This window comes from Leptopilina boulardi, unplaced genomic scaffold (genome assembly GCF_019393585.1).
Source record: "Leptopilina boulardi isolate dan_hultmark-lab unplaced genomic scaffold, ZJU_Lbou_2.1 LbouV2_5, whole genome shotgun sequence".
Taxonomy (NCBI): Eukaryota; Metazoa; Arthropoda; class Insecta; order Hymenoptera; family Figitidae; genus Leptopilina; species Leptopilina boulardi.
In genome coordinates this window covers 262,516-283,610 of record NW_026137994.1, presented here as the reverse complement: position 1 = coordinate 283,610, position 21,095 = coordinate 262,516, and the positions used below count along the sequence as shown (strand labels likewise).

The following is a 21,095-nucleotide window of genomic DNA, read 5'->3' as shown; positions in this document are numbered from 1 at the left end:
AAAGTATTTAATACAAAATATATAATGTTAATGCGGAAAATTAAAAAAACTATTCAAAGAAAGTATTGTCGAATATCCCAACCTTGCGTTTAAAGTAAATTTCCTGTTTTTACGTTGGTCAATCTGCTTTAACTTCTAACCTAGAAATTTCTCCCGGCCTTGTGGTGCTCGTGGTTATTTCGCATAGTGAGGCGAATGAAAAATAGTTTCATCATCATTTTTTGTCAAATTTTTATTTTCATCAATTTTTTTTTTCGCTTTTTGTTGAGTATTAAAAAAGTTTTATAAAGTTAAAGTTTAAAAAAAAAAATGGCACAAAGTAAAATGGATTTTAATATGAAAAAACTTGGCAAATTACCACCGGGAGTAAATTTAGGTGCAACAGCACTCATTGGACTCGGCGCCGCAATCTACGGAATTTCACAATCAATGTTCACAGGTTTTTATTTCATTTATTTATTTATTACAAAAAAAAATAATAATAATTAACTATTTTCTTTTCTATTTACAGTAGCTAAATAATAAATTCCCCTTTTTTTTTGTCATTTTCTATTTATATAATATCCGCCTTTTTTTGAGGTTAGAATTTTTCAATTAATTTAGAAATCTTATGAAACAGAGGAACAGAGAGAGTTCATAGGTCGAATTTTTTTTTTTAATATCTATTTTAACGGACATTTTTTAATATTATTTAAACTTAATTATTATTTTAATTAATATAATTAATAATTAAAATAATAAATTTAAAACAAAAAAACATTTTCGAGAATAAAAAATTTAATTTTTTATTCTCGAAAATTATAAAAAAAAATTTTTTTTTATTATATTAATTAATTATTATAATTAATTGAAATAATAAATAATTTAAAATAAATAGAATAAAATAAATAAAATAAATAATTTATTTATTATTTTAATTAATTATAATAATTAATTAAAATAATGAATAAATTTAAATGAATTAGGTATTTAAAATAATAATTTTTAAGAATAAAAAATGCAAAAAAAATCGATTTTCAAATGAATGTTAAATAATTTATTTAAATTTAATTATCATTCGAATTAATTATAATTAATTAATTATTAAAATTCAAATAATTAATTATTATAATTCGAATAATTAATTAATTATAATTAATTCAAATGATAATTAAATTTAAATAAATTATTTACAAACATTTATTGAAAGATTTTTGAGAACAAAAAAATTTAAAGAACATTTTTTCGAATTTTTTACATTTATTTAAAATTTAATTATCATTTTAAATAAATAAATAATGCAAAAATAATTAATGTAATAATTAATATAATTTATTAATTTAAAATAATATTTGAATTTAAATCAATGTGAAAATTAATTAAAATTTTTTATTCTCAAAAATTATCTTACTTTTTTTTACAAAATTCAAAATTTTGGTCTTGATTTTATTAAATATAAAAGTTATTTAATAAAATAAAAATATTTTTTAACCTTTTTTTTTTTTTTTTTAATAACAAGATTTCGTATTGAATAAAACGATAATTTTTTTTTTTTTGTAAATTTAGTTGAGGGTGGACATCGTGGTATAATGTTTTCCCGATTAAATGGCGTGCAAAAGGATATTTTCGCTGAGGGTTTACATTTTCGAATTCCCTGGTTTCAATATCCAATTATTTATGACATTAGAAGTAGACCGAGAAAAATTTCCTCACCAACTGGATCAAAAGATTTACAAATGGTGAATATTTCACTTCGTGTTCTATCACGTCCTGACGCCATCACATTGCCCTCAATGTATCGTCAACTTGGTCTCGATTACGACGAAAGGGTAATAAAAAAAAAAAAAAATTAAAAAAAGTATATTTATTTAAAAATTTATAAAAAATACTTAAAAATATTTTTGAAAATACTTTAAAAAAATTTTTAAAACTACTTTTTTAAATTTAAAATTCCATTTTTCTTTCCAGGTATTACCAAGTATCTGCAATGAGGTTTTAAAATCCGTTGTTGCCAAATTTAATGCCTCACAATTAATAACACAACGGCAGCAAGTGTCGAATTTAATTCGCAAAGAATTAACTGATCGTGCACGTGATTTTAATATTATTCTTGACGATGTCTCGATCACTGAACTTAGTTTTGGCAAAGAATATACGGCCGCCGTTGAAGCTAAACAAGTTGCACAACAAGAGGCGCAACGTGCTGCATTTGTTGTCGAGAGAGCAAAACAAGAACGACAACAAAAAATTGTTCAAGCCGAGGGTGAAGCTGAAGCAGCAAAAATGATATCCTTTTTTGAAAAAAAAAAAAAAACAGAAAAAATTCACTGAAGAAAGAAGAAAAATTGTTTCTTCAATGAATTTTTTCATTCTTTTAGTTTTCTTTTTATTAATTAATAAATAAATTTTATTTATTTGTTAATTAATAAAAATCTTGGTAATTTTTCTTTCTTTGCAGCTTTTCATTTATTTTCATTTCAAAATAATTCATGATTAGAGTTATCTTTGATCCTTTTGCTAGAGAATTTTGAATTTTTAAAATCTGACTTCAGATTCGTAATCAGTGGAAAATACCCCAAAAAAGGTTCCCTAACAAGATTCAGATTTTAGTAAATTTTTTTTTTTAATCTACGACTAAACTCTCTTAATTTAAATCAGTGACTTTCACTGTTAATTAGAGCCCAGTGGGCAAAAAACCATGTTCGTTCCAAAAATGTTCTTAAAATATTTGAAAAAACTGTCAAAGAGAAAGAGAGATGAAAAAGATGTATAGTATCGATGAGTAGAGAATGTATTTGGGGGGATAAAAAAAAAAGACGAAGTCAAAATGGGCAAAAGAAACTGGAAACGTAAAAATAAAATGACAAAGTCAAAATGGGCAAAAGAAACTGGAAACGTAAAAAAAATCACAAAGTCAAAATGGACAAAAGAAACTGGAAACGAAATACACTGCGTTGCATGATTATTAGGTTAAGAATTGCGTTTTGTAATTTTATTTTTTTTAGTAGTACAATAACGATCAGGAAAATCGGAATTAATTAATAATAATTAAGGGGCCACATGCAAGAACAGACGAGGCGCTCGGGGTTTTGTCCGAGCGCCTCGTCCGTTCTTGCATGTGGCCCCTCGATTAAATGGTTAGGGAAGTTTTTTTTTTAAATTTTCTTTAATTTCTGGTCAATAAGTTTTTTCTTCAAAATCTATTTTTATAAAATCGTTTTTCGTGAATTTCTTACTTTATTTTTACAAATCGGGGAAAATTTTCGATTTTTCTATCTTAAATTCTCGTTTTTTTAATTCGTAAAATTTTAGTATTAAAATTCATTCAATTTTTTCTATTCTAAATTGTCTTTCTATTTCCGGAAATTCGCCTTAGAAATTCTAAAATTGATGTATTTTTCTTTTTTTTTTGTCAATTGTAAATTTTATCGTTTTTTAAAATTAATTTTAATTTCTAATTTTCATAGTTTTTTTAAAAAATTAATTTAATTTCGATTTTCCCTAGTTTCAATTAATTTTAATTTCAAATTTTCCTAGTTTTATTAAAATTAATCCTAGTTTTTTAAATTAATTTAATTTCGATTTTCCCTAATTTAAATTTTGAATTTTCCCGTTTTTTTTTTTTGAAAATTAATTTTAATTTCGAATTTTCTATTATAAATTAATTTAATTTTGTTTTTCCCTAGTTTTAATTAATTTTAATTTCGATTTTCCGTATTTTAAATTAATTTTATTTTCGAATTTTTCTAGTTTTTTTTTTTTAAATTAATTTAAGTTCGATTTTCCCTAGTTTAAATTAATTTTATTTTCGAATTTTTCTAGTTTTTTTTTTTAAATTAATTTAAGTTCGATTTTCCCTAGTTTAAATTAATTTTAATTTCAAATTTCTCTAGTTTTTTTTTTAAATTAATTTTATTTCGAATTTTCCTATTTTCTTTTATAAATTAATTTAATTTCGAATTTTCATAGTTATTTTTTTTTTAAATTAACTCAAATTTCTAAAACTCTGTTTCTCGAAAAAAAACCAAAGAAAAATTTTTTCCTTAACCACTCAGCACTTGGGTCTAGCAGTCAGCCAAAATCCTGGTTATCTCAAATTGCGAAAACTTCGCGCCGCACAGACAATTTCACGCACGGTAATAAAAATTTAATTATTTAGATTTTTTTTTTTCAAATATCTAGTAATTAAAAAAAAAGGGGAAAAAAATGAAGCTTATTAAGCACATTTTTTTTTTTGTTGCTCTCCTGTAGGTTTCAAATTCAGCGAATCGCGTTTATCTCAATGGCAGTGCATTGATGTTGAACATTCAGGATCCAGCGTTTGACGATCTATCCGAGAAACTCAAAAGTAAGAAGTAAAAAAAAAACAAAAACAAAAACCATTGTAAAACATAAAATGCATTTATTTCTAACGAGTTGGTGAAAAACAGTCGATTTAATTTAATATTTGTCGACTTTTTTTTTTTTTTGCCTATTATCATTATTTCATTGTTAATGTAGATTTTGTTGTAATAAGAGAGTGCAGGTCTTTATAGTCAATTTTCTCAATATTCACTTGTCCTTTGTCATTTATTATATTATTCCTCAAAGAGCGAAAATTTCCATCTAAAATCCCATTTTTGAGTTTTTTTTTCTAATTTTATTTTACTATAAAATTAAGAGAACAAAAATTTAAAAAAAAAAAATTTTTGGAAGATAAAATTTTTTTTTGTTTTTTTTTTTTGTTTAGCAAATGAAGAAGATTAATTTTTGAAAAAGAAGAAATTTGACGGAAAATGAAAGAATTGCGCTCGTTTGTGAATCTCGAGAACGTTTTTCTTTCAGGTTCCGGAAGAATAAAGAATTTGAGGCCGAGAATGGAGACGGTTAATTCTAAAATTGAAAAGCAGTTAAAGGAATCCGCTTCCCTTCTCATGGAATCGGCGGAACACGGAGCCAAAATAATTGTATCGTGAATTATCAAAAAAGAACACTGATTAATTCCTTTTGAAAAAAAAAATTCCATATGCACGTCGGTAAAGTAGAGCAAAAAATTTAAATTAAAAAAAAAATCTAAGACAATAAAAAATTTATATTTGTCAAAAAAATATTAGCAGGGTTCTAAAAAAAAAATGTGCGGGAAGTATTCGTCGAAATGTTTATATTTTTCATTTTACAGTTATAAAGTAGTTTCTTTTTTTTTTATTTTTTGAAAATATAAAAAAATGCATTATTATATATATGTACAGTTTATAAAAATTTAATGAGTATTTCTTTTTTTTCTCCACTAATACATCATTCCCGGATGTGCCCTTTGGAAAAAAACATTCGGATTGGTTGAAAGCGTTGTGTAAAGATTACCAACGTCCTCGGGCCTTAAATAAACCCCATGTGACATTACAAAAGGATCCATTCCTCCATGTACATCTGAAACCAAAATTTTTTCCATCTATTAAAAGAAGAAGATTTTTTTCCATTTTCATTAAAAAATGTTTTAGTTTTTATTTTTTTTAAAATTTTTATATTTAAAAAATATAATTTCTTTAAAAACTGGAAATAAGGGGCTTTTATCCTTTACCTACTGTCGGTAAAGTAGATCGAGAAAATGGCACCTTGAACTTTTTTTGCAACTCGGAGAAAATAGGCAAAGATTTTAAATTACTATTTTTATTTCAAAAAAATATATATTTTTCTAAAACTTAATGTGGCTTTTATCCTTTATCTACAGTCGGTAAAGTAGATAAAAAAATGGCACTTGGAATTTTTTTACAACTAGAAGAGAACGTGTAAAAAATTTTTTAATTTCCCGCTCAATTTTTTCCCGAGTTGGAAAAAATGTTCTGTCCTTCTGTTTTACCGACAGAAGGTAAAAAATTTTAATATTTTAAAAAAATATTTTAATATTTTATTTAAAAAAAAGAAATACTTGAAAAAAAGTGAAAATATTTTTCAAGAAGTCATTTTAAATTCCTTTCTTTTTCTGTAGATTTTCTTAATAAGATGAAAGTCTTTTTTTTAACACGTCCTTGAAATGAAAAAAAAAGAATGTGACCCATATAAATTTGTACTAATAAGCATACAATGAAAAATCGCGTAAACTGAGAAGGAACAACAACAAAAAAAAAACACCATAAATTCAGAAGTTAATCTTGATTACAAGGTCACAGTTTGATGCACATGGAATGAATTAAATTTAAAATTTTTTCTCTGGGAAAAATAATTTCACATCTTTTTTTTTCTTGTTAGTAGCTTTGACAACATTTTTTTTTACAAAATATTTTTTAATTCAAAATTTTATATTTTTAAATTTTTGTTTGTTTTTAAACACATTTTTTTTACAGGAAATGAATTTTCAAAGTGGAATTTTTATTTTCAAAGTAAAAAAGTTTTTTTTTTATATATAGAAAAAAAAGTGTGAAAAATATATTTTCTATTCACCGTCAGAGTAAATTGGACTGCTTCCGTGTCTACATGCATTGCATCGAGGAATACCGGAAGAGACCAATGCCACACGATCTGAAAACATCGAGTTATTTTGGTATTTATATATATTTTTTTCTAATTATTATTTAATTTTTTATATAATTTCCAATGCAGTTAAATAAATTTTGTAGTTTTTGATTGTCAAAACAAAACAAAACAAAAAAATGTTTTAAAAAATCTACAAAACTACCAAATTACAAGAAATTTCACTGAAATCGTTTTTTGCAATTTATTTTTCAATTTTTTTTTAAAAAAAAAAAAACAAAAAAAAAGACAAAACGGAACTAGTGTAAAAATAAAGGCGGAATTTCCGGTGTTTTCCCTCTTTTAAGGAGAAAATCTTAAATAATCGACCTTGCGTGAATTGCAAGAGAAAATCTTTAAAGATGAAGAGTGCCACTTTTCACTATAATAACTCACAAAAGTAATATACGACTATAATTATAATTTCATATAATTATACTATCGTTAAAAGTTTCGTACTAGATTTTAACAAAAGTTCTATTTTAATGCGTAAAATAAATTTTTAAATAAAATAATTAAATTGGATAAAAATATTATTATTATTACCATTAACAACAATTAATTAAACTATTAGTAACAACAAAATGAAAAATTAATTATTTAAAAATACAATTTAAAAAAAATATATATAAAGGTTAATTTAAATTTACCCGAGTTTCGTGGATATTAATGAGCGATTAATTGCCCGTCGATTGATTAAAAAGATAAGATAGAGAGAAGAAAAAAAAATGCAGTCGAGTCATTAAAATGATCGTAGAAGCGGAAATTAATAATTGGGAGTCAAATTATCAAAATATTTGTTTCAATTAAAATAATGTAACCTTGAAATGTTAAATCTTCGCATTATAATTTTATATATATTTATATATTTATATGAAAATTGCAATGAGCTTTCGTTAGAAATTCAAATTTTTTTTTTGCACAATTTCGTAAGTGAATTGAGTAACTCATTAGTAACGCTTCTCGAATTTATCTGGTAATTGTTACGATTAGCTTTCTAGACGCAATAGATTCATCACAAATTAATGACGTAAATAGAAAATATCTAAATTGCATTCGATAAAAAAAAGAATTTATTAATTTTTTTAAATAAAAAAATTTTTTTATCTACAGTCGATAAAGCAGATTACTAATTTATCTACTATACCGATAGTACATAAATTGGAAAAATAATAATAATAATTTTTCCTTTTTTTTGTTTCAGGATCGACACGGAAGAGGATATCAGAAAAAGTAACGGACCGTTACAAAAAAAGGTTGTTTTATATTAATGATGAATAATAAATTTAAAAAGCAAAAAACCAATAATTATGGTTGAGAAAAATAAAAAAAACGTTTAAGGCATTGAGTGATAACAAACTTACCAGTACTGTGATAGTCGACTTTTCGTTTTAAACTCGTGTCAGCGGGTTTAAAATGAAAAAATGATGGCGAATAACCACTGCCTGGTAGTGAACTGCAACTTAGTTGTTCCTCACGATCACGCATTGCGGCAGTTATTGCTGCCGAATTTTCCCTACCAAGTGCGGCAAGTTGACGTCCCTTTGGCAGAAACATTGTCAAAAAAACAAGAAATGACGTTGACAATAATCCAAAGGCGACCCATGCTTCACGAACATCTTCCGGTGCAGTTAGTGCACCAATTGCCGTTGCAATCCATGTTGGTAGTGAGAGACCAACAGCAAGACCAATAAATGCCGCCTCTCTATGATTATCACGTACACCACGTGCTCTTACCGCCAGACACGTAACAGCAACAAGTAACGTACTTGGATATCTAAAATTAATTTTATGTTACTAAAATATGTCTTATTTTCTTTATTACCGACTGCCTATAAGATAGTTTTCTTCTTTACCTACAGTCGGTAAAGTAGGAAACTAACTTATCTGCAGTTGGTAATGAAGAAAACTGTTTTATATGTTATGACCTTGCTGTTAGTACCTTCTTTACCTACAGTAGATAAAAGCGAAAGTTTTTTTTACCTACAGTCGGTAAGAAAGAAAACTAACTTATCTGCAGTCGGTAATAAAAAACTGCTTCATATATTATGACCTTTGTCGGCTGTTGGTAAAGGCAGTACCTTTTTTAATTACAGTAGATAAAGGTAGAAATTTTTTTACTTACAGTCGGTAAGGCAGGTGTCAAAGTGAGAAAGTAATAGTGATATAAATATTAAAGCGATATAAATTAATTGCTTACCCTAGAGAAGCGAGAGTATGGCTGACGGGTGTTTTGCACGCTGATCCAAATGAGGTACGACTTGCGTTTTGATTTGAAATTACAGCTGGTGGTTCACCATAGAACCATTGTGCGTTAATTGCTACTTGCACGAGAACAGCAAAGATCAGTACCAATGCCTGTAATGATTGATTTTAAGGGGTTATACCTGCCTGAAAAATTTTTTTTTCGATTTTTTTTTTTTTTGCTTAAAATAGACTATAACATTCCTAGATTAATAATCAATGACGTCCTTGCACGAAAACAACTTGGAAATGTTGTTAAAATTATTTTTTCTGGAGCATTTCGGAAGCGCCATAATGCATAATTTTAATTTTTCCGAAAAAAAATGCTCGACGGAGCATAACTTCAGTGAGAAAGGAGCTGGAAGAGACAAATACGGCCACTGAGGGACAATTATATGGTGCTGGGATAGCAGAGTGAAGGTAAAAAAAATTTATTAACCAAATGCATGAGATTATTAAAAATTATAGTGTTGTGAAACTTCAAACGCGTTTTTCTCGAAACCATATTTTACAAATCGGCGAGCAGTAGAACTCGAAGAGTTATTGTCCGATTGAGCTAAAAATTTAACTGTAGCTTCTTAGTTAAATTATCTAGTGAAGTACACACGATTTTTAAAATTGATGAAGAGAATTTTTTTTTATAAACAATTAAAATCGATTTTTTTGGGTCAAAAATGCGATTTATTTTTATAATTCTCACAATTCTACAAAAAAAATTCTAAAATTATGATCATGTGTACTTCACTAGATAATCTTATGTAGTTTATGAAAAAAAATTTTTTGTGCTTCTAGATGACGATCCAGGGGACTTCAACTGCTCGCCGCGGAGGACTGCAAAAATACATTGCACTTTTTATGCAACCATACAGCCGACAATTTGTAAAATAAATTCGTAATAAAATTTTTTCTCATTATTTAAAAGTTGCTTAATTAAGTGGTATATTAGTTGCCAACGATTATTTAAAACTGTATTCACGAAAAAGTCTTTAAAAACATCCTTTTTTTAAGCCTCGAAACAGGTATAACCCCTTAATTTTATCGACTGTGGATAATGTAGAAATCTGCCTTATCCGCAGTCGATAAAGTAGATTTAAACAGCACAAGTGTACAAAATTGCCAACTATTAGAAAATAATTATTACTTTTAGTACCGCAGTGCATTAGGTGATTGCTTACATTTTTACTGACTGCAGATAATGTAGAAATCTGCCTTATCTACAGTCAGAAAAGTAGATTCAAAGGGCACAATTGCAGAAAAATTTTCAACCATTTAATATACAATAATTATTTTTAGTACCAATGCCAGTAATGATTTTATTTATTACCAACTGAAGATAAAACAGAAACCTGCCTTATCTATAGTCGGTGTAATAGATTGAAAGGGCACATTTTTAACTATTGTACAATAATAATTATTTTTAGTACCGCAGTGCATGTAATGATTGAGTTCTTTTTTACCGACTGTAGGTAGTACAGAAATCTGCCTTATCTGCAGTCGGTGAAATAGATTCAAAAGGTAAACTAGGTCAAAATTTTGCAATTATTTAATATACAATAATATTTTTTTGAAACTTATAAAAAATAAATAATAGAAAGAGGAAATATTTTAATTAGTTATTTCCAATTCTAATTATTTATATTAAATATATAGTTATAAAAAATTTATTGCTATACATATATATATATAATACATATTACACGCGTTTATATATATATGCGTCTTGCATGGTTGATTCCAAGTGTTTTCAAAGTCATTGAAGAAAAAATAATAATTATAAATAACACATTGTTTGATGTTAATTTTTTTTTTTTGCAATGGAATTCCTGTATTTTTATGCTAAAAAAATTGAGATGCACGTGAGATAATTGTTTTCACAGAATTATATTATATTATATTATACTTTTTATAACTTGTTTCGCGCGCGTTTCTATTTTTTTTTTCCTTTTTCCCATTTGAGAGAAAGCTTCATATAGAAACTTGAGAAAAATTCATATATAGAAGTCAAAACAAAACAATATATTCATTATATATATATTTTTGCGACACGTTATCTAAGATCTTCATCAATTCCCTGGCAACCGCGGAAATAATATAGAAAAAAAAAAATAGAATAGAATGTAACAAACTCTCATTTTTCTTTCACGTGTAACCTTCGACAGTTTAGTTTCTAATTTTACAGATAAAAAAAAAAAAAAACAAAAAGATAGAGAAATTTTTATTTTTAAAGGTCAAAAGTTGAACATAACCTCAAAAAGTAGTTTTTTCTAAAAAAAACCACACATAAAGAATATTCTGTATTTTATATATTTCTATAATTTTGTAAAAATTTAAGAATGAGAAAAAAAATTATTTAATTTATTTTTAATAAATAAAAAAATATAATATAATATTATAAAATATATAAGGTAAATATATTTTATATATTGTTTTTACCTGATAAGGCGCTGGTAGATAAACGCCACTGTTTAGTGAAAGTAAAAAAACGCATTTGACAAGGAGGGCAGCGAAAACAAGAGCTGCCGGCAGTCCAACGAGTCTGAAAGCCGCACACGATAAAAGATTTGGTGTGATTGATGCTGCGGCTGAGAGGCCAGCTAAGAAAAAAAGACCCAATAAAAGTGCTTGACCCAAGAACAAATGCCGTCTACTTGGAGCTGTGGTTCTTGCCTTAAAACAGAAAAAAAAATTTTTTTTTAATTTTTTAAAACCCGCCTCGTTTCTATTGAAACAATTACCATAGCAACCGTTACTATGGCAACAGTTTCTATTGCAACCGTTACTATGGTAACAGTTGGTTTCTATTGCAACAGTTACTATGGTAACAGTTGGTTTCTAAGGCAACAGTTAAAATGGCAACAGTTACTACACACTAAAAAAGAAATCTTGATTTCAGCCTATTTTTGAGGGTGAATTTAAGGTGTAAACGGAGTCAGACCAATTAAAAAAGGACAGACTTATGCAAAATATATGGGCTTAATTTAAGGTGTAAACGGTTTAAGACTTTGTTTTTACTGTGTATGCTAACAGTTGGTTTCTAAGACAATAGTTACTTTAGTAACAGTTGGTTTCTATGGCAACAGGTACTTTGGTAACAGTTGGTTTCTATGGCAACAGTTACATTGGTAACAGTTGATTTCTATGGCAACAGTTACTATGGTAACAGTTGGTTTCTACGGCAAAAGTTGGTTTCTATGGTAACAGTTGGTTTCTAAGGCAACAATTACTTTAGTAACAGTTGGTTTCTATGGCAACAGTTACTTTGGTAACAGTTGGTTTCTATGGCAACAGTTACATTGGTAACAGTTGGTTTCTACGGCAAAAGTTGGTTTCTATGGTAACAGTTGGTTTCTAAGGCAACAATTACTTTAGTAACAGTTGGTTTCTATGGTAACAGTTGGTTTCTATGGCAACAGTTACATTGGTAACAGTTGGTTTCTATGGCAACAGTTACTATGGTAACAGTTGGTTTCTACGGCAAAAGTTGGTTTCTATGGTAACAGTTGGTTTCTAAGGCAACAATTACTTTAGTAACAGTTGGTTTCTATGGCAACAGTTACTTTGGTAACAGTTGGTTTCTATGGCAACAGTTACTATGGTAACAGTTGGTTTCTAAGGCAAAAGTTGGTTTCTATGGCAACCGTTACTATGGTAACAGTTGGTTTCTATGGCAACATTTACTATGTCAACAGTTACTAAAAATCAGTTGCCATAGCAACGGTTGCTATTGGTAATAGTTTCCTTAGAAACGATTGGAATTTAAATAATTTTCGTCATAATAATAATAATAATAATAATAATAACATTAATTAATTTTTAATATGCAATATTTTAAATTTATTTATTACAAAAATTATTATATTATTGTAAGGGATTTTTTAACTTAAATAAAAAACAGAACTAAATTTAATTATATTTTTTAACAATATTCTTATTTGATGAAGCGTAAAATTTTTTATTTGTTATATATATATATATATTTGAAATCTACGATTAAGGATGAGTTAACGAATGATTGAAGCGGAAACTAGGCCTTGCCATTATATCCCCCCTTGCGATTATCGGGAAGTCGTGAAATGATCCGCGCCGCACGATTATAAATATAAAAATTATTGGAGCTTGTCCGAGAACGAAATGAAAACAATTTTTGCATTAAGATTGTGTGAGGTAGGTATATATACTATGTATATATATGTATAATCGTTTGAGCGTCGTTTTCTTCTGGCTCTGTTTAATTTCTCCCCGAGTGGCCAGGCATTCAAATTACTATTACTCTAATTACTCGGTGACTCGCGCTCTTCTATATAGCACTTTTGTGTTTATTATAGGAATTTCTATAGCCACTTCCTTTTTTTTATTATTATTGATATCAATTACATATTATTTTCTTTATCACTCCTTATCCCCAACTCCTCTATTTTTTTTAACATTAAATTTAATTTCAATTAAATTATAGATAATTTTAGTTTTTCTTTAAATTATTAATATTAAATATAATAATTTAGAAATAATTAATTTATATTATATTATATATATATATATATATATATATATATATATATATATATATCCCTTTTTGGAGAATATTCCATTTGATATTACATATATGTATATATCTTAAAAATATTTATAGATATTACGTAATTTTATAAAAATTAAAATTTAGAATATTTAAGGATATTAAATAAATTTAAAAATATGTAATATTTAAAAAATATTACTGAGAAAAAAGTCAATTGATATTACTCAGTAATATTCATAAAATATTCCAATGATACTGCAGTAATATTCGTGAAATATTCCAGCGATATTACCAAAATATTTTGAATATTTCACATTGAAAATAAAATACTATTTCCATAAGATATTCCTATCGATATTACGTAATATAATAGGATATTCCTATCGATATTACATAATATAATAGGATATTCCTATAGATATTACATAATATCATATGATATTCTTATCGATATTTCGTAATATAATAGGATATTCCTATAGATATTACATAATATCATAGGATACATAGTAATATTCTCATAATATTCGAATGATGTTACCGAAATTTCGATATTACCTAAATATTCTTAATATTTTCCCCTAAAATAATATACAATATTTCTGGAGTATTTAATTAATATTTTTAAAAATATTCCACTAATAATATTCCTGGAATATTATTTATTAAAATTTAATGTTTTTCATTTATTTAGAATAAAATTTTTCTTAAATTAACGAATAAAATTAATTCATCTTTTGTTGTATTTAAAAAAGAGAAAAAAAAAGGAATTTTTGTTCGGTCTATTAAAGATGTCGATCGATTAATTAAAATTTCCAATTTAAAATGAAAGCTATTTTAAATTTACTCTAAAAATGAAAATCGTTTCTATTTCCGTGTTATTTGGATTTCGTTAATATTGGAAAGTTGCTTTATTAGTTACAAAACAGGTTAAACATTTTATTAATTGAAGGCATTTTAGAAAAAAAAAATGAGAGAAAAGGTTAAAAATTATTTTAATCATTACAAAAATAATGTTTTAGATTGTAATTTATTAGAATAATATCCTAGGAATAATGTACTATTGTAATATCAATGTAATATCTCGGATATTCTAAAAAATGGAATAAAATTTTTTTTTCTAAAAAAAATGTAAAGAGTAGTATAAAGTTGTAATTTTGTAATGTCAGTGGAATATCTCAAGGATATTCTAATAACAATGGAATATCCTCAAAGTAATATTTTTAATATCTACGGAATATTACGATTATCACGGAATATCAGGAGATATTTTAGGAATAGAAAGAATATCATAATATCAATGGAATATCTCGGATATTACCAAAAAACGAATATTGTAATGTCAATGGAATATCACAAGGATATTCTAATATCAGTGGAATATTTTTAAAATAGTATTTGTAATATCTGCAGAATATCCCGAATTATTATCAAGGAATGTAAGGAGATACTTCAGATATGGATAGAATATCGTAATATCAATGGAATATCTCGGATATTACCAAAAAAATAGAATAAATTTTCTTTAAAGTTAAAAAAAAATTAAAAAGAAATGTCTAATTTTGTAATGTCAATGGAATATCTCAAGGATATTATAGTATCAGTGGAATATTCTTTAGTATTTTTAATATCCATAGAATATCCCGAATTATTTCCAGGAAATACAAGGAGATACTTTAGATATTGAAAGAATATCGTAATATCAATGGAATATCTCGGATATTACCAAAATAAAAAAATCAAAATTTTCAAAAAAACGAAAAATATTATTGGTATAAATGTATAATATCGTAATATCAATGGAATATCTCGGATATTACCAAAATAAAGAAATCAAATTTTTCAAAAAAAACGAAAAATATTATTGGTATAAATGTATAATATCGTAATATCAATGGAATATCTCGGATATTACCAAAATAAAAAAATCAAATTTTTCAAAAAAACGAAAAATATTATTGGTATAAATGTATAATATTGTAATATCAGTGGAATATCTCAGGGATATTACTTCTAAATATGACTATCAAAAAATATTTTTGTAATATTGAAATATTTTGGATACTACGAGAAAAAAAAGGAATTTTTTTTTTGAAATAAAATATATAGTAAATAACGTACTTTGCAGAGGACAAAAATTTCAAAACTCGCCATTAAAAACATTGTCACAGCACTAAATGCAACAAGTGGTAGTGCCCATGGATGTGGCCTTATTAATGGCCAAAGTCTCGTGGCACTATTTAATTTTGTCGTATCAATTGTTGATGTTGAACGATGACCACCTGGACCACGATATATTGATATTGTATGATTTGGTGCTGGTACACTGACAACACTAGCGACACTTGCATCGCCACGATCACCACTAACACGATCACCACCAATGTTCACTGGTACCAAAAAAAATTCTGTCGACAATTCAGGACGATATCCAGAAAAATATGCCATTTTTTGTTGTTGATGATGATAATAGTAATCACCATTAGCCACACCACGACGTTGCTCGTGATGTTGTAAACCCGATGTTTGACCAGCCCATGCAGTCGCTGCCGATATTACAATTGGGCTTAGCCTCATTTTTTTTTTTTTTTAAATTATTTTTTTCTTTGCTTTTTAAAAAATTAGCCCACTTTTAATTTGTGCTTTCGTTTTCGTTGTCGCATTCTCCTTAATCGCAATCATCAAAATTGCAAATTTTCTGAAAGAGAAAAAAAAGAAAAATTAAAGATTTATATAATAATAATTTATAATATTACAGGAATATTAAAATATCGGTAGGGAAATTTATTTTGGAATATCGTTGGAAATATTCCATTAGAATATTTCTAGTAATATCCCATTGTAATATTTTATTAATATACTTTTAGAAAATTTTGGTAATATCGCGCAGGAAATGTTTCGTTGGAATATATTAGTATTATCGTAGGGAATATTAACTAATATTCTCTACTAAATAATATTATTTTGGTAATATCTTAAGGAATATTTTACTAATATTCCTTTAGAATATTTCGTTGGAATAATTTACTAATATTCTTTTGGATTATTTTGGTAATATCGTAAAAAATATGTTACTAATATTCCTTTGGATTATTTTAGTAATATAGTAAGGAATATTTTAGCAATATTCCAGAAAATAGTTCGGTGGAATATTTTAGTAATATAGGGAATATTTTGGTAATATAGTATGGAATATTTTGCTAATATTGCAGGGAATATTTCGGTGTAATATTTTATTAATATCGTGAGGAATATTTTACTAATATTCCTTTGGAATATTTTGGTAATATCGCAGGGAATATTTCGTTGGAATAATTTACTAATATTGTTTTGGATTATTTTGGTAATATCGTAAGGAATATTTTCCTAATATTCCTTTAGATTATTTTCGTAATATCATAAGGAATATTTTACTAATATTCCTTTGGAATATTTTGGTAATATCGCAGGGAATATTTTACTAATATTCCTTTGGATTATTTTTGGTAATATAGTAAGGAATATTTTGGTAATATTCCAGGAAATATTTCGGTGGAATATTTCACTAATATAGGGAATATCTTACTAATATTCCTTTGGAATATTTTGGTAATATAGTAAGGAATATTTTGGTGGAATATTTTATTAATATCGTGGGGAATATTTTACTAATATTCCTTTGGAATATTTTGGTAATATCACAGATAATGTTACATTAGAATAATTTATTAATATCGTAGAAAATATTCCACTGAAATAATTTAATAATATTTAATTATTATTATTATTATTATATTTTTTATTGTTCCTTAATTAATTAATAGAAGAAAAAAATTTATACAGAAAAAAGGGGGATGAAAATTTATTAAAAATATTTTTTTACACATATTATATGCGAATTTATATATCTGATAAAATATTTTCTTCCGAGTGCGCGTGCCTGGAACGCGTTACATCTTACGTGACGATAATAAGCAGTCTATTTACCTGTTTACCCCATTGAAGTTGAGAATAAAAAGTGATTTGACGTTTCTGAAGAAACCACAAAAAATGTCCTTTGATATCGACCCTAATGTATCACTTGAGATTGTCCCATATTCATAGTAATAATAATAATAATAATAATAAAAATAATTAAATAATTCTGTTGAAATATTCCAAAAAATATTCCTACATTATTCCAATGGAATATTTATACAATAATTATAATATATTTCGAGGAATATTCGAACAATAATCATGAAATATTCCGAGAAATGTTTTTTTAATATTCCAAAAGAATATTTCTACATTAATACAAAAGTAATGTTTATATAGTATTCCTAAAATATTCCAAAAATTTTTTTTTATAATATTCCGAAGAAATATTCCTACAATACTCCAAATAATGTTCTTACAATATTCCGAAGGAATATTCCTTCATTAATATAAAGGCATATTAATACAATAATCATACAACATTCCTAGGAATCTTTTTTTTAATATTCCAAAGGAATATTTATACAGTATTCCTACAATATTCTAAAGGAATATTCATACAGTATTCCTACAATATTCCAAAGGAATATTCCAAAATAAAATTTCTAAAAGATAGACATTTTTATATTCCCGGGATATGGACGTAATATTCCTTTGGAATATTCCTAATATTCTTTTGGAATATTCCAAAATAAAATTTCTAAAAGATAGACATTTTTATATTCCCGGGATATGGACGTAATATTCCTAATATTATTTTGGAATATTCCTAATATTTATTTGGAATATTCCTAATATTCCAATGGAATATTCCTAATATTCCAAAGGAATATTTCAGGAATGTTATTAAAATATACCCTGCTACTAGAGACACAATTTTTTCCGTTAAAATGTGGTTTCCACGCTCCTCAAAAAATAGAATATTCCATGGAATGTCACTAAAATATTCCACATAATATTGAAAAATTTTCAAATTTCTATTCAATTTTTTTGTTTTTTTTTGAAAATTTATGAAATTATTTTTTATTTTTACTCTTCCGGTTTTTTTTGTTGATATTTTCACTGTAAAAAAATTAAATATCCTGTTAGTTTTGTTTTTTCTTGTACAATGTATATATATATATTGTAAATTTTTGTATGCACACAGCGAGGAGGCATTTTTCTAAAAGTAAATATATATATATACAAGATAAGAAGTTTCCTTTGGTACTTTACTATATAGTGTCACTGAAAACTCCTTCATCAAGATCTTCTTTTAGAGCGAACGGATTTCCTGGCGAGTGTGATTATGTCTCGAGAATTATCCTGATGGTCAACGAACAGTGAATCTGCTTCTATGGGGAGAGACTTTCTCATGTGAATCGTCGCGAGTATCCACCCAAGAGATCACGTCTATGTATGTATGTATGTTTGTCTATTTAATATATACAAAATATTATTATATACTACGATAATAATAATAATAATAATTGTAATGTATATAATTTTATCATTCTTAGATCGTCATTGCATTCTTGGAAAAAAAATAATGATAATAATAATAAGAAATATTCTATAGGAATGTTTACGTTCTTTTTCATTATTCTATAATAATTCTACATTAAAAAAAATTGGAAAAAAATTATTTGATATTCAATTTGGAATATTCATTGTGGAATATTTGGAATATCCTTGTGGAGTATTTTGATAGTATTCTTGAAGAATAATTCTAATATATCCCTTTTTAATATTTGTAATTTTCTTCTGTAAATTAAAAAAATTGATATTCCATTGTGAATATTTGGAATATCCTTGTTAAGTATTTTGGTAATATTTTTAAAGAATAATTCTAATATCCCTTTTTATTATATGTAATATTCTTCTGTAAATTAAAAAATTGATATTCCATTTGGAATATTCATTTCGGAATATTTGGAATATCCTTGTAGAGTATTTGGGAATATTCTTGTAGAATAATTGTAATATCCCTTTTTATTACTTGTAATATTCTTTTGTAAATTAAAAATTGATATTCCATTTGGAATATCCTTGTGGAGTATTTGAGGATATTCTTGTAGAATAATTGTAATATCCCTTTTTAATATTTGTAATCAGGTCATTTAAAAAAAATTGATATTCCATATGGAATATCCCTGTGGAATATTTCGAATATCCTTGAATAATAATAATTGTAATATTTTCGAAGAATATTTAAAATATCGTGGAATATTTGTACTATTTTTTTTGGAGTATTTTTTTTAAATATTCCTTTTGGAAGGCAACGACTAATTTTTAAAAAAGTAATATTAAAATATTGCATTGAATTTGGAATTTCAATTTGGAATATTCTTTTGTTATAATATACTGTTAATATTCTGATACTATTTTGAATAATTTATATATAATATTTCGTTTGAAATTTTTAGGATATAACCTAGATATTACCTTAAAATTTTTTCTCAGATATTAATGAAATATGTATATGATATTACCTTTTAATTATTTACAAGATATTACTGTAATATTTATACGGATATTACTTTTAAATAATATCTTGAAATATTAATAAGTTATTAAAGGAATATTTAGAGGATATTACCGGAAAATATTTACAGGATATTACCTGTATTATTTGTAAGATATTACCTTGATATATTTATAAGATATTACCTTGAAAAATTTAATAGATTTTCCTGAAATATTTTCTGATATTACCATTAAATATTTACGAGATATATAGTGTTGTAATATTTATATATTTCCTTGGAATATTATCGAGATATTATTTTGAAATATTTAAAAAATATACTTGGATTATTTTTAAGATATTACCTTGAAATATTTACAAGATATTACTGTAATATTTATAAGATATTACCAGTAAATATTATCGAGATATTATCTTGGAATATTTAAGAGTTATTTTTTGGAAATATTTAAAATGATATTCGTAAAATATTTACAGGATATTACCACTATAATATTCACCAGATATTCCTGGAATATTCACAGAATATACATATATGAAATATTTCCTATCTATATACAAATAAATTTCAAAAAAAAAAAATTGATTTCTAATATTTAAATTTTCAAAAAAAAATTTTTTTTTTCTTTTCTATTAAAATATATTAATAAAAAATTTATTTTCAAAATTCCATTTTAAAAAAAAAACACGTACCATTTATTTATAGAACCAAAAAAAAATGAAGACACATATAATAATCACTTTGTAAAAATTTTTTTTTTTTGTCATGTAATAGTCACTTTAAGGAGAGAGAAAAAAAATTACTTGTCTATAAGAACTACTAGCCCCGTGAAAGTATAATAATAATAATAATAATAATAATAATAATAATAAAAATAATGAATAAAACTCTCAGCACGGATACAGAGAAACAAGTTAAAAGCAACGGTTTGCAGTAAACTGAAGAGTTCAGTTTTATCTTATGTGCAGAACTCAAGAAGCAAAAGCCCCCCTTAAAGAACGAACAAGACACTCTACGAAGGTGGGAGTGACGTCAAAAGGGGAAAAGCGGTTACGGAGGAGGGACTTCTTAAGAGTGTGGACCATCGAGAGAGGACCACCGGTTAACACAGGGACGGTTCACCTTATCCAAAAAACCATAAGGGTATATAAAAAAAAAAAATTCACGTAAAAAAAATTTTACTCCCCCCCCTCATTTTAATTATTTTATTCCCCCAAAATTATTTTTTTTTTAATAACTATTAATATTCCAAAATATTTTTTTGCAATTTTTTTTTTTATGGATATTACAATTATATTCAAAATTATTCTTGTAATATTTGAGGATATTCCATAATAGTTATGAATATTCCAAAATAATATTCAAAATTATTCTTGTAATATTTGAGGATATTCCATAATAGTTATGAATATTCCAAAATAATATTCAAAATTATTCTTGTA

General features: G+C 25.7%; 2 protein-coding genes across 7 annotated transcripts; one reads left to right on the top strand and one right to left on the bottom strand.

The window, feature by feature from the left end:
* Nucleotides 1–147: 147 nt before the first annotated feature.
* Nucleotides 148–5,222, top strand: LOC127289742 (prohibitin-2). 2 transcript variants are annotated; one of them, XM_051317862.1, is made up of 6 exons: nucleotides 148–439; nucleotides 1,546–1,808; nucleotides 1,948–2,265; nucleotides 4,038–4,115; nucleotides 4,231–4,327; nucleotides 4,804–5,222. In XM_051317862.1, exons 1-6 carry the CDS (start codon nucleotides 310–312, stop codon nucleotides 4,932–4,934), a joined length of 1,017 nt encoding a protein of 338 aa, XP_051173819.1. In that variant the 5' UTR covers nucleotides 148–309; the 3' UTR covers nucleotides 4,935–5,222. The 2 variants fall into 2 exon arrangements, with proteins under 2 accessions (XP_051173819.1, XP_051173820.1); XM_051317863.1 differs by having other exon boundaries at nucleotides 4,709–5,222.
* On the bottom strand, nucleotides 5,103–20,600 carry LOC127289741 (uncharacterized). Of its 5 annotated transcripts, XM_051317857.1 has the most exons (8): nucleotides 20,346–20,599; nucleotides 18,401–18,599; nucleotides 15,350–15,926; nucleotides 11,143–11,376; nucleotides 8,666–8,823; nucleotides 7,830–8,242; nucleotides 6,397–6,474; nucleotides 5,103–5,385 (listed from the first exon to the last, which is right to left on the bottom strand). In XM_051317857.1, the coding sequence occupies exons 3-8, from the start codon at nucleotides 15,803–15,805 to the stop codon at nucleotides 5,246–5,248; spliced, it is 1,479 nt and encodes a 492-aa protein (XP_051173814.1). In that variant the 5' UTR covers nucleotides 15,806–15,926; nucleotides 18,401–18,599; nucleotides 20,346–20,599; the 3' UTR covers nucleotides 5,103–5,245. The 5 variants fall into 5 exon arrangements, with proteins under 5 accessions (XP_051173814.1, XP_051173813.1, XP_051173815.1 ...); XM_051317856.1 differs by lacking the exon at nucleotides 18,401–18,599; XM_051317858.1 differs by lacking the exons at nucleotides 18,401–18,599; nucleotides 20,346–20,599 and adding an exon at nucleotides 18,043–18,062.
* Nucleotides 20,601–21,095: the final 495 nt, after the last annotated feature.